General features: G+C 41.5%; 1 protein-coding gene across 17 annotated transcripts in view; it reads left to right on the top strand.

Moving 5' to 3' along the window:
• The window catches only part of LOC136763045 (protocadherin alpha-C2), a 155,939-nt gene that overhangs the window by 128,877 nt on the left and 12,189 nt on the right, over positions 1 to 14,873 (top strand). For 14 of the 17 annotated variants that reach the window (XM_066716748.1, XM_066716747.1, XM_066716753.1 and 11 more), the window contains 2 exons: positions 6,264 to 6,322; positions 10,750 to 10,841. In XM_066716748.1, the coding sequence (XP_066572845.1) occupies positions 6,264 to 6,322; positions 10,750 to 10,841 (151 nt within the window). Of the gene's footprint in view, positions 1 to 266; positions 3,181 to 6,263; positions 6,323 to 10,749; positions 10,842 to 14,873 lie in introns of those variants that run through there. The other 3 variants (XM_066716762.1, XM_066716745.1, XM_066716746.1) reach the window with 3 other exon arrangements.

The raw sequence follows: 14,873 nt of genomic DNA, 5'->3' as shown, positions 1-14,873 counted from the left end.
CCCCCCACGCACCCCCCACCACCACCTTTTTTTTTTGTATTATGGAGACATTTATAATATATCAATTAATATTATTAGCATGATAATTAGCATTATTAATAATCATCCTAATAATAATAACGATATACATTATTATTATTATTATTATTATTATTATTATTATTATTATATCAAATATATAATAATAATAATAATAATAATAATAATAATAATAATAATAATAATAATAATAATGAGTAATACAAAAAAATAATAAATCGTTTGCTACGCGACTTGGGTGAGCTATTTGGTCGCTTGCCATTCATTCGTTTTAGATTTTTTTTTCTGGACTCCGAGGTGCTGAAAAGCAGCCAGCCGTCTTTGCGCGATGTGCCCCTCCCCCGCAGCACAGACACCATTGCACACAACAGCAGGGAGGATAGTGGAGAGACAGAGCCAGAGAACGATAGGCAGCACCAGTGGCTGGGAAACACACCCGACAGCCGAGCCGGACCGAAAAATGGATTTATCAATAAAATACCAACATAAAAAGAATCCGGAGCGAATGTTTTGGTCGTCTTACACATAGCGGGGTAACGTACAGCAGTCTTTTTTAATGTGGTGGTGTGAGAAAAGGTACTGCAAGCTGAAAAGGCGGAAAGCTGTTTTTAATCCGTCTGCGGATTCCCTGGGCTTGCAATGGCTCTTGCAGGGAGATGTTGCAGGAAAAAAAAGGTGCCTGTTTCTTTCTTGATATTGCTATTATTTTGTGGCCTTGCATCGGGACAAATTCGATATTCTATTCCGGAGGAACTGGAAGACGGGTCTGCTGTGGGGGATATTGTGCTGGATCTGGGACTCGATCTGCGAAAGCTCTCCGCCCGAAGGATTAAGATAACCTCCAGCAACGATAAACGTTATCTGGATATTAATCATAGCAACGGGAAATTGTTTGTGAACGAAAGGATAGACCGAGAGACATTATGCGTGGTTAGCAGCACCTGCTTTCTGAACCTCGAAGTGGTCGTGGAAAACCCATTGGAGGTATGGAATGTGGAAGTGGAAATATTGGATGTGAATGACAATGCGCCGCAGTTCCCCAGAAACGAGTATGAATTGGATATATCAGAGTCTGCTTTACCTGGGGCGCGTTTTCCTGTCGAGAGTGCGCAGGACCCAGACGTGGGCTCTAATTCAATCCGCTTGTACAGACTCAGCCCGAACGAGCATTTTGCGCTCGACTCCAACACGCCCTCGTCGAACAGCAAGCTGATAGAGCTCGTCCTTAAAAAAGCTCTGGACCGGGAGCAAAACCCTTCCCATCAGTTGATTTTGACAGCTGTGGATGGCGGCAAACCAGCACAAACCGGCACTGCTACAATAAACGTGCGGGTCTTAGACTCTAATGACAATGTACCAGTGTTTGACAGTTCGGTCTACAAAGTTAGCCTGTTGGAGAATTCACCCAGGGATTCGTTGGTCATTAAGCTTAACGCCACCGACTTGGATGAAGGCTCAAATGGGGAGGTGTTTTATTCTTTCAGCAGTTACACCCCAGAAAAGGTCAGACAGATGTTCAGTATGGACCCCAACACTGGAGAGATCAGGGTGCGAAGCCATGTGGATTATGAGGAAACCAACTCTTATGAGATTTACGTACAGGCCATGGATAAGGGGGCCTCCGCCGTGGCTGTGCATTGCAAAGTAGTGGTGGATATCATCGATGCCAACGACAACACACCTGAGATAGTGCTGTCCTCCCTCTCCAGCCCTGTGCGTGAAGATGCACGCCCTGACACCGTGGTGGCACTGATCAGCGTGACGGACCGAGACTCCGGCCTCAACAAGCAGGTCAGCCTTGAAATCCCCCCCGACCTCCCTTTCAAGATCAAATCGTTCCGGAACTACTACACCTTAGTCACCGCTGGCTTTCTAGACCGGGAGGTGGTGTCGGTGTACAATATCACCCTCTCAGCCACAGACTCCGGGTCTCCGCCTCTGTCATCCGAGAAAACCATCCGGGTGGAGGTCGCGGACGTTAACGACAACCCGCCCCGTTTCGAGCAGACGTCCTACACCATGTATGTCAACGAAAACAATGCTGCCGGGGCGTTGCTGTGCACGGTCAGGGCCCTGGACGCAGATGTCAATGAGAATGCGCAGGTGTCCTACACCATTCTCAGCGACAACAACCATGGGATACCTGTCACCTCGTATGTGTCCATCAACGCGGAGACTGGGGAAGCCTACGCCCTTCGCTCTCTTGACTATGAGACACTAAGGGAGTTTCACTTCCAGGTTAAAGCACAGGATGCTGGGATCCCTCCAATGAGCAGGGTGGCGACAGTGTACATATATGTGGTGGATCAGAACGACCACATTCCAGAGTTCTTGCACCCCTCGCCTGTTAATGGCTCCAAATCGACAGAGACGATACCAAAGAATGCGGAGGCGGGCCACCTGGTTACGAAGGTGACAGCCTATGACGCTGATGCCGGTCAGAACGCCTGGCTGTTCTACTTCCTGCAGCAGACGACGGAACCCGGCCTTTTCAAAGTGCATCAGCACACGGGGGAGGTCCGAACCACGCGCAAAATAATCGAGGACAACTCCACCACCTTCAGCATGACCATCCTCGTCAAGGACAACGGGCAGCCCTCTCTCTCGGCCACCGCCACCGTTAACGTAGCCGTGATGGAGGTCGCCCCAAAGGTCCTCCCTGACCCCAAGAAATCGGTCAAGGAAAACACCAAACTCATCTCGCATGTGACGCTGTATTTAATCATTGCCCTGAGCGCCACCTCCTTTGTTTTTCTCGTGACTGTGACTGTCCTGGCTATAGTCCGCTGCAGCACCCAGACTGGGCCGTGCTGTGTGAGCCCTTGTTGTGTGGCACAGAAACCGGCTCCTGACACCAGCCAGCAACCCAACAACAATGTTGTGTTGCGTCGTGACTTAAAGGTGGAGCCTCATTATATAGAAGTGAGGGGCAATGGGTCTCTTACTAAGACTTACTGCTATAAGACCTGCCTGACTGCAACGTCAGGGAGTGACACTTTCATGTTTTACAACACTGGTTGCCCACCTGGCACCAGTACTGTAGGTTCAGACAGATTCTTCACTGGCCAGAGTGGACAGAGCCAGGTCTTTGTTCGTAGGCTCAGCATGCCAAATGAGGTGAGACCGGATGGATCACTTAAGGTATCTTTTGCTCCAACAGTCAGTGCTGTGGTTGATTCTTCATAAAGTTTTCTTTTTTTTATTTTGTTGTGGTTGTTTTTACTTTTGATTTTATGTTTTGGTTATTGTTTAAAATAAATTTCCCTAAATGTCTATCTATATTTATTTATTTGTGTGTGTTTGATTATTAGGTTGTATTAAGATGTATTTTCGTTAAATATTGTATGTTATGTGTATTTCTTCTCTCTAAGAGGATATATGCTTAAAGAGAAGACAGATAATAATGAAATGAAATGGGGTAACCATTTAGTATTCATGTAGGTCTTCCTAATGTTCTGTAAGGTATGCATATATTTGATATATCTCTGCCTACAGGTGTGCCAAACCTATAGGGAGAGTCTCAATTATATTCTCTATGATGGGATTTAAAATGGGTTAATGACATTTCCCAGCTAAACATGTATACGTTCCAAATGTAGTTTTAATTTAAATACAAATCTCCCTGAAAGACCTTCTGAATACTTGCATGATTTGATGACCAAGTGATTTATATATATGCAGTGATTTATATTTGCAGCTATCATCAGCCATCCGAGAAATCGTTAAATTTCACATCATTGTCGTTTTCTGTATCCCAGAAAATGTAGTTGTTCTAGTACCTTATGCTTGCGATAGTATTTCTCTATCTTGGTGCTTTTTATTTTGTTCGCAACATAAATAATTCATATTTTTCCATTCAGTATTTTACATAGTGCTTGTCATCCCAGCTTTAATGGGTAATTTCTGAGTTTCTTCAGACAAACTGCCCTGACTTGTTCTACTTCATTGCTAAGCAACTAGAGGTATTACTTGTTAGGGTGAGAACGCTGAGAAATGTTACACTTCAGCACAGCTGTCTCACTCGGATGGTACATACAATAAAGTAATAACATTTTGCTTTACAGGGCTTGGATTGTCAAAAAAAGACTTTTTTTCTTTATCACAGATTGTCGAAAAGCTTTCATTTTCAAATTCTACCTAATAGTATGAACATGTAAAATACATTCTTTTAATCAAATAGGTGAAAAATGCATATTTCCTGTATTGAAAATGTTGTATGTGAATTCCCATTTTGATTAAATGTCAAAGCCATTTTAAAATGACTTTTATAGCTTTATTTAGCCAGCTTTCACCATGTCCTATTAAATTACAAAGTAGTAGATAACATACGGTTCTTGCATGTTAATTTAATGTTTTGAAATATAATATACTATTTAATATTTGTTTTGCAGTGGGCTTCATTGATATTTTATTTGCCTGTTATACATGTTGAATCCGCCAACAGAACACATAACACGCCACAGGGAGTAGAATTAAACGTGTTCACCTTGCAGGAGGTGTTCACTTCAGATTGGCCAAATAATCTACATATGTATATTATATCCATATGTACATGCATATGTATATAGAGAGAGTTAATTGTCCAGTAGTTTATCAAGAGAGTGGATATGATCTGTAGACATGAAGTTCAATATGCATCATTGATTTGATATCTTGGTAATCATAGCTGCCACAGACATGGTTTTATTTGTTATGGTCTGCTCTGTAATGTTCTTTAATCTGTCTACGCTGTATGGCATTAACCACAGGCTCTGAGGAAACACCCTGAGCCCAGCGATCTGCTGTAGTCTGCTGATGCTAACCCCACCCCTCTCTGCTGTATCTATGCAATATAGCTGTAGTGTGAATAATGAAACCGCTCCATATATTCCACACCATAGCAGGCTTATATCAGGACGTACAGAAAACAAAATCCCTAGTGACGAAGTTCTGCCAAGTGAGTTATTTGCCGTCATCTAGAGGTCTTGTCAGTTCATGGCCCAGAAGCCACTCTCCGGAGACCCTGGAAGTTGAGGCCGTGCTCTTCAGCTCAAGATCTTTCCCAATGCAGACCAGTTACAGACAGACTGAGTCAGTGTGAGGAAGAGTTAACTACGCAAGCGGCGGCGTATGGGCTGCAATGTATAGATCAATAGCATTTTGTCACCTTCTGTTACTGTGATGGAGAGCTGCTGTTTGGAATACCGATGCCTGCACACTGCTGCGATCGATTCAGAAGCAAATGTGTTTGTTATTAGGAGGCTTATTTAATAGACAGCTTTTTTGTATATCAGAGGTAATGCACTGTTTACAGAGATGTATTGTAACCTAATCAAGACAGGTGGTTTGTAGTTCTTGAAATTTATTTAGTACAAGTTTTTTTTATGACACAATAGGCAAAGCAGTAGACAATACATTTTTAACACACTATATATGTTACTCCAAGGAGCCAGCATTGCACCTTGTTGGTGTGCATTTGTGGTCTTTTGAAGTCACAGCTAGGATGTTGTCTGAATGTTATCTACAGGTTTATTGTATGTATGTACATAATGTCTGACTAATCTACTTTATATTATTGACATGCATTTTTAAAGGTAAGTGCTTTGCACATACACTATTATACATGCACACTATTGAACAACATATTTGGGACCATCCTTACAAAATATCACCAAATCTACTCTCTGAAATTGAAATAGTTGAATGGGAAGCCTATGCTATTCCCTATTGGGGTAAATCCCATCCTCACTTCCAGGACAAATACAGTTCATTCACAGCTAGTGGTGTCTGCTTCGATTCAGTTTCCAGAAGCAGGTTGACTCCATGTGGTCACCACTGATCAGAAATGATGCAACAATAGGGTGGTCCCAAGCTTTTGCATACTAATCCAATATGGCATCCTGATGTGTGGAAACGTGAACTTTCCTGGCATTGTGATTTGGAGTTTTGCTGAGGAATACAGAGTCGAAAACTAAAACTGCCAGGATTGTTCTCGCACACTGTTTCTGTAGGGTGAAAACACCACCCGAAGGCTCTCTCTCAATGTCACTGTGTCTCATGAAGGGCAGGCACGAATGAACACCTCCCATCCATTAAACTCATCCTCAAGACCTCGGCTGCAGTTCCTATTGAAATGCGTGGCTTGCAGATATGTGTAGCATGACTAATTAATGAGACAATATTTGGTTTGGGGAATCTGCATAAAGTCCCAACTAAGGGTTTTTCCTATGGTTTTTTTTTTGCAGTCCAAGCCTCCGAATGCAGACTGGCGCTATTCCGCGTCTTTGAGGGCAGGAATGCAAAGGTAAGCACCTCAATTTACGTCAAAAGCAAATGACTTTGGCCTTTTTTTATGTTGTCTGTGAATCTCTCTCTCTATCTCTATCTATTAACGCACACATAATGATAATAATAGGCAGGATTTTAAATATATCAATAATGAAACAATATATTTTTAGTTGAGATAAACATACTACCCAATCAGAATGTAAAGGGGCAGTGAAAGATACAAGAAAAGGAACTTGGACATTGTGTAGTTAAAAAGAGATTAAACATTGATGAGAAAAAACATTGCTGATTTGGATGAGGAGTGAAGAGATTATGCCTCACCCACCAAAGCCACTAGCTCTTGTTAACATATCTGTGTTGCTCTGGCTCGCCTCACATCCAGAATAGGTTTAAATTAGCTGGCCGTGCACACTGTATAGTCGGCTTAGAGAGGAAACAAACAAGAACGATCTAATAAATGTCATTTAACCAGTAACACGGATTGGCCTGCGTGATATTAAAATGTAGGTCAGCTGCGTATAAAACCACGTCCCCGAGCTACAGGATCTGTGTGCACGGATTTTGAAGTACAATAAAACTGATAGATTTAACAATTTTTAGGAATGTGGATTTGCAGTGTATCGCTTATCAAAGGTAAAGTTGGATAATTAACATTGTAGAGATTGTAAGAGATCTAATGAGCATCTCTGTCCCCCCAAAAAAGGCGTAAGGAAATAGGGCAGCCATAAGCAAAGTGGCATTTCATTTGGTTTAAAATGTGTGAATCTAGGATATATATTGAGAATTAATTGAATGGATGTATTGTGTTGCATTGCCAGGAGTAAATTGTAACGTGAGCTTTTCACATCACTTAAAATGGCCTCCGATCACATTTTCTTTAGGTCATGTGTATTAAAAGATTGAATGGGTTATAATGGAGATTAATAGCATATTCATTTTAATGATAAATAACATGAAATAGGCCATATGTCCCATAACACTAGACTGTGAGGCTTAGTGAATTCCACCCAAAGCACATGGCTGCTGATATAGAACATCTACATTCTCTCTCTTTTTTTTTCAAGCATCCTCTGCTGCAATGCAGTCTTTTTTCCTTGATCTATACTTCCTACAGTTTGTTTCCTCTTTATTTATGTATGAAAATCATTGTGTTAGGTTGAAGTTGTAATTAATCGTATTTCTGGAAAAAAAAACACAACACAACTGCATGGAATAATGCCTTTTGACCAGGGCTGTATTGCAGCATTGCTAAAAATAGATGGGTGTTGGTCACACTGAGGTTTTTTTTTGGCATAAGGTGTGTGGGGGGGGCTTTGCACCTTTGCCTGCTGCTGTGTGTACATTTTCTAACAAATGCTGGCTTATGCTTAGCTCTATATACCCTAATTTCAAGCAGCCACGTAGGGTCTGTTTGCTGCATTAAACAGGAGTAGGGTATTGGGGATTGTTCTGCATACTGGCGGAACATTATTCAGTCAGCTTCATCTGCGTGGGATCTATGAACATTTCCCCCTATTGTGTGGTGTAGGTGTTTAGTCTCTTCATTCCCGCATAAACACTGAAGTCACAGTATTGATCTGTTCATAAACATCTGCTGCTTATTATTCTGAGAATTGCAGCAGGGACTGACACACATCCGTGGGGGAGGGGGACTAAACTGCATTCTTACTGTACGCAGTGTACAAATTACAATTGTAAGGAGGTGTGTATCTGTACGTCTACGCTCAAATGATCCCAGTACTCTCATCAAAATCATTTTTAAAGGCTGTCACCATTGGCTGGCACATTCCATGGGAGCAAAACCTGTGTTATGTTTATTTTAATGGCGGAAACCACCATGTTGCTCTAAGTATCAATAAGGAAAGAGGAAATTTGAATAATTGCCTTCCAGGCTGTAAGGGAATGAGAAAAAATTGAATCTCTTTGGAGAACGTAGGAGACAGACATGATTGAAATGGATGGACCCTCACCCACCTTATTTCTTCATGTGGTGCTTCTTAGTGCGTATTACCAATCGCCCGTGCGAAACAGCAGATTTAATTAATTTCCCTGTAGTTATAAGCCTCTTTTAATAATCGTCCTGACTTCAGTACACATCCTTTGGTGTTAAGCTGAAGAGTGTGAGCTGACAAAATCATATCAGCCATTGGCATACTAGAGCATGGACACACATAGACTTAGCTGGTATGTGCCACACACAACACAAAACCCAGATCAGTGAGGATAGTTCAAAGTGTGTTGCTTTTCCAGTTGCAAATAAAGAAGATAAATAGTTATGAAGCAGTCCTCCTGTGTCTTCTATTATATTGGTTTACAGTTGGTTTAAACTACTCAGGTTTTAATGAGTTATACGTGCCTGTATACTGCTTAACAATGGCCATTTTGTAGAGTCCCCTGTTCAGCTAACGTGGACTTGCAGGATGAAACCAGCTATGTTTCATAGGGCTTAAACAGAACTGGATCTGCTGTTGAAAGATAATGGATTTTAACTGTTTGAACCTTTGTAGATTAAAATCTTCACAAATGCACCATTAAAAGAACAAAAGTACAAACTGTGTGCAGATTAAAAATACAATAACACCATTTATAATGAGCAGTACAACTCTGGCCCTGAGATGCTTTATTTTATTTTATGTTAAATATGTGCTGTGTACCTATAGATCGCATGACCTTGGATTCGTCTGTTTTAATCCATCGGTGCTCATACAATCTCCCTGAAAAATAATACTGCGCTAAGCAAGATAAAGCAAAATCCCCCGTTTTTTTCTTTACATAAACCACAGCTTCTTAGCAGTGTTGTGTTTTTACTGTGGATTTCAGCCTTCTCAAATCATGGGGATGGAGTGGAAATTCACAGAGCTTGATGTATTTAAGGGCACATAACCATTTCAGCGTGGTTAAAGCTATAGATGTGACCAGTGTCAAATGATAGTTTAAGTAAGCAAGATTTCAGGTGGAGCCAACATGATTATACCTCTTTTAATTTTGCCCAGGCTGTATTTAGATGGTATTATGTTATATTATGTCTCATATAAATAAGTGAATTTATTAAGTAGACATAATAATGAACCAATACATGGAGTTGTTAGCAGATGTAAAATTTAAATCCAATGTCTGAATACATCCAATCATATTACTGACAAGACTCCTCACCGAGGAGCCTTTAACATAATCCACTTTGTCGGGAGGAGGAGAAATAGACCCCCTGCTCATTAATTAGTTATATCTCGGCACGTAAAATAATTAATGAAAATGTTTTACTAAGAACACAGCCTGCAGACCTGCTACATGGTATCAATTCGCATGCACATATTACAGTATTACTGTGTTCCCCCTACAGCATACAGATCCTGAGTCAATAATTACCAAAGGATTACACTTTGCTTTTTGTTAAACTAAAATAGTTTTTGCAATACTGAACTTTAATTTCAACCTTTAAATTAATCCTAGTATGCATTATTTGTAGACATCCATAAAAAAACAATAGCACAATAACCATTACAAGCTAGTAAAGAGCACAATAACCATTTCAAACTATCTTAAATGTTTTGATTTGCAAAATGACTGATAAAGTACTAATTAGAGAAAGTACCAATAAGCTAATTGGGGAAAAAATAGTAGTCTTTCTAGTAGTTGTAGTTAATGTTTGAGTTTGTGATCTGTTGTCGTTTCTAACACCATGAAAGTGAATATGATTAGTGCAATTATGTAAATTCCTTCTCTGTGTAGGTCGCAAAAACCAAGAAAGTCGCTTGCAGGTAAACTGAATGGAAAAGAGGGGAAAAAATGCTTCAAACATCCGTCCCTGTGGAAATAGCAAGGGTCTTTTAGAGGGTATATGGAAATATGACAGCAAAAGATACATTTAAAATGCATCACTGCTTTGCCTTGCACTCAGGGCCTTAGAAATGCAGGAGGATGGTGTAACATAGCACCTGTGATGCATACGCTTCCAGATACAGTGTTGTTTCAGAGCTGTACTCCTCTCTGACCAACATTGTACAACAGAGAGACGTTCAGATCTGCAGAACCACTCCCAACGATGCACTCCACTTTCACCCGTCTCAGTCCCATGATATCCTCAGATAACTAGGAGTAGCTTTACGTTTTAATACCCGTCTCATGAATCCATGGATACTTTGAAACTCCACATGTGAAATAAGAACCAAATGAAGCATCCCATTATCTTACAGCTCTATTTACCTTACAGTGAGCGGATATCTTTTCTGTTTTGTCTCACTGTGCTGGGACTACTGCAGCAATGAAATGTATCCAATGACTCTTACTACCTGTTCATAAACTGAATATGAAATGCTTTACATAGCAGTGCTCTGGGCGCACATTTAAAGGGAATGTGCGATTCACATTGGCTCAGATGTTTCTTCTCTTGGTTTTGGAGGGTGAAGTATGTTCCATGTTTAATTTGCTCCTTTCTTTTGTCAGCTCTGTGCACATGGAGGAATCGGCTGTCCTGCAAGGAGCTCCCGGGGTTCTTGTGCAGAACTGGCCCACAGTGTCCAGTGCGACGGGAGGAGGTAAGTGTGGCTGAGCGATGTCCGATTGCCAAACCACTCGTTCACCCCGGAGGTGCAGGAGAGCCAACTATTGCCATCGTTCCTTTTTAAAAAGCTTCACACATGCAAGAAGCAAATGCACAAACCCAGCCCACAACAATGGGGATGATTTGTGCACAGGGATAGATGTTGCCCATCAAGCTTGTGATTTAAAGAGGGGGGGTTTGGATCAGGGCAAAACAAGGAGTACAACACTGTGATCTGGACCCCAAGGTCGGGGTATAATTTGCAGTAATGCTCTGAGAGGTGAAATCTAGATCGTTTGAGAAGCAAGAGGTGAATGACATTTACATTCTGCCATAAAGGCAGCACCTTGTAGCTCAGGCGAAGGCGAAAGTAATTACTTAGTGCTGAACTGATCCAGCATCTATTTTAGTGGAAGGGGGCCAGCTGTGTTGAATAAATGCCAACTCAAATCAATTTTTTTCTGCCATACAGATGTACAGGGCACATCCTGCAAACCTAAAGCACCTTCCAATTGTCTGCCAGAGAAGTTTAGTGTCAGGTTGGCCAGGCAGGATGGCATCAGTTCAGCGTGGCAGTGTTTGGGGTGATTTAAGCTGTTCTAGAGACCTACATCTTAAACCACAGACAGCGTTTTAATAGACGAGACAAAGGGAGCCACTCCTGCTCCACCTGACAAGCAATCTCCAGCTTAGAGGCTTGGGCTCCAGTCCAGCTCTGGTGAATAGAAATGGGCATAGCTGGTATCCTGCATCCTGGTACATCACCCCCGATGACAGGCTTGGGTTGAGAATGTATTATTCTGATTAATGTGTGTATGATTCTGTGGAGGAACTGGGTACAAAAACACAAATTTGCCAGGCTTATTCCTGCCAGTCTGAATTAATTTTCTTTATTTCACCAGAGTTGATTACATTAATCTGATGTTACTGGGACTGTAGATTTAAATTAGAGGACTCTTTAATGTAAACCACCGTAACCATCCTCAGATAAAAATGGAAAGATGCCGTACTTACAGGAAAATGCTATATACCACAACATCTTGTGGTTGCACAGAGGAGCAATGTTTATTAGAGCTGATCGAGACCCCAAATTAAATTGTAGAGGCTGAGCTATCTTTCAGTCTAACAGAACAGATCACATCTGTTTCCTCGTGGGCATTTATATCCCTCAGTTCTATCAATCAAGTTGAAGATATTTATAATTAACCGAAAAGCTCCCGCAGTCAGGAAGGGGACAGACTTTTTTTTTTCTCCTGGCAATCAGATAAGAGCTGTGTTGCAGAGCAGACAGCCCTCAGATCACACAAAGGCCACTGTACATAACCATTGCGTTCAACACTAAGCCCTGACCTCATATATACAACTCTTTCATTATAGTTCGAGATTGTGAAATCCCATAGATCAAGGCATTGCACCCTGTTCTCAATTACTTAATTAACTGGACATGTATTATTCTGTCAGTGTGTTTTGGTTGCTCTTGAGTCAATGTGCAGTTCTGTGTTTCTACTTTTGAGACATGCGCAAGATTTTTTTTTTTCCAGATAATGAAATCATTAAGTAAATGAGGTCTAGAGTGCAACATAATCCTGATGGCACTGCAAATGCAGAGTTTGAGACACAATCCTTTCATTTGATTTGTGGTGAGCACCCCGAGCTGGCTGCTGTTTCGGAAGGGTTTAGTCGATTTTGAAAAACAATTTGATATCTGATTTTGTGAGAAACATGTATGTTTCTTTTAATCTCTTAAGATGGTACAGCTTTGACAAACAGTCACACTGACATAATCAGAGTGCATTTTAAATATCTTCTACTGAGGATTGATTTTATGTTCAATTAGACAAATTACAATGAGCAATTGGAGTTGGATGCTATGGTGTATTGATGCGTCTCGCCCCACGATGACACGTACAGTAGGCGTTTTGTGAGATGGTATTTTTAGCTGCAGTTTGTCAGTCTTCCCTGGCAAATCTGGAGGAGAATAGACCTTTAAGAAAAGATCACTGGCAGTAATGACCACATTTCCTGTACAGGCTTCAGTTTGCAACATCACATATTCAATTGAAGCCAAAGAGAAGATGTACTCTGGAAACGTTTCCTGGTACAGCACTGGTTGAGCACAGATAAAATGAAGATACCAGACAAGTAGGGCGTGGCCAGTTCATTTAAGGAAGTAAAAGTGGACTGTTTGAATATCATTTTGAATCTTTCCAGAAAGCCAGTGAAAGGGCATTAAAACAGATGCAATATGTGTTGATGATGTGTTGCTAGTGGACCAGTAGACATTGAATGAGTGCAGAGCAAATTTAATATAAAGTTGATCTTTATCCAGGTCAAGGTCAGGCTGGTCAGAAAGCTGCTGCTCAGTGCTCTTCTGTGCCATATCCCACGATCAGAGCCGCAGCCCTTCGTATGCTCTTTGCAGCCGAACAGATGGGGAATAGCACACGCCTAGCTCAATGAAAGCCTGAATCATATTAGTGGAGACACGAGCTGTGCTTTACTGCAGATCCACAGGAAAACAAAAGCTTTGCCATTCTCTCGAGAACACATGCATTTGCATGGTACAAATTAGCATGGCAGACATTTTGTGTAGGAAGGGAGATGTATGGAAGCGAAATTGTCATTGGTTTTGAAGTAACCATGCATGAGGCTGCAGACCTGTGGTTGGGTGTTGCCAGGGAAGATTGTCTTGTGCTCCGCGAGCGAGCAGCACTCCTCTGTCAGCGCCGTGGCAGTGGGTGAGGCGCACTGGTGCAGTGTAAAAGCGGTTTCCAGGGAAACCATTCATACCCTGAATGGAATACCGAGAGGGAGGGTGACCTATATATAGACGCGTGGTACCGAGTGGATGTTGCTGAAACAGATGCAGGTTTGCAGTTAGTGCAGGTTTTATGCATCACTGAATTTTCATTATAAGATTGGTGCTCATATCAGCAAAATCCCACAGGAAGGATAAAAATAAAAAAGGATGCTCTGTAATTCCTGGGGATATTTCATTTTTATAGGATGCCTGATATGGAACCAATTGGCACGGACTCTTTCACAGGTGAGAATATAGAAGATAAAATGAACGGCCATTTTGAAAGGGGATTTTTCAGAAATGTGTGGCTTTTAGTAGTATTTCCCAAGCCATATCATAATTATAATAATAATAATCATAATACATTAGAACAACAGCAATGAATCACAACATTCCATATTTTATTGCAGTATAAATCCTTCTGTTTGGAAAGGATTATTTCCCTTGCAATGCAGCCGTACACTTGATAGACATTCACGTGACAGCCAGTCAGCTTTTTTGCTCATATCTCGAGAGTTGTCTGCAGGAATGCACGCTAGAGTACTCGGACAGTAGCTGCTGGAAGCGGTGAGCTGATGTGGCTTCACTTCTGAAAGGCTTATAATCAGCTACAGGCTTAATCCTTAAGCTGTCTGTGTGTCTTTGAATGAGGCCAGCCAGTTGGCCAGGTGTTCAGGGGAATGAAAGTTAAGCCCCTCCCACTATTGATCTGCATACCGATTGTGAAGATGGTCTTTCCTGTTATTTATCGAGCGATTGAAAAGGACCCAGGTTCCACTCAGTCCCTCCCTCAGTCAAAAGAAATGAGGTTTGTTGCAAAGATATTTCAGATGCACACCCTGCGTTACAGGTGTAGATATGGTTGGGGAAAATTAGGCTGCAAGCATAACTGCATTGCAGCTGTACACGCTGAATTCAATGGGGATGAAGCTGTCAAACAGTCACCTATAGAAACTGGTGACAGCTTGGCGCACCAGACCTTGTGCTTACATCGGCCCAAACGTGGTGCAGCAGATGCTTATATTTGAAGCCTGCTTCTAGGAAGGATTTCAAATACTTTTACCCACCATCCCTTTCTAAACCTTTCCTCCTAGTGCATGCTTATTTCTGGGCAATTGCTTCTCTGATATGTTGATTGGATTCCCCTGAGAATGCCCGTCTTCATCATCTGCCTTGTACTGTGAGATTAGGCATTGCAAGCCAATCAAGTTATATAGAGCACTGTAA

Source organism: Amia ocellicauda, chromosome 11 (assembly GCF_036373705.1).
Source record: "Amia ocellicauda isolate fAmiCal2 chromosome 11, fAmiCal2.hap1, whole genome shotgun sequence".
In the NCBI taxonomy this organism is placed as follows: domain Eukaryota; kingdom Metazoa; phylum Chordata; class Actinopteri; order Amiiformes; family Amiidae; genus Amia; species Amia ocellicauda.
The sequence above is the reverse complement of the archived record's forward strand: the minus strand, read 5'-3'. Positions and strand labels throughout refer to the sequence as shown.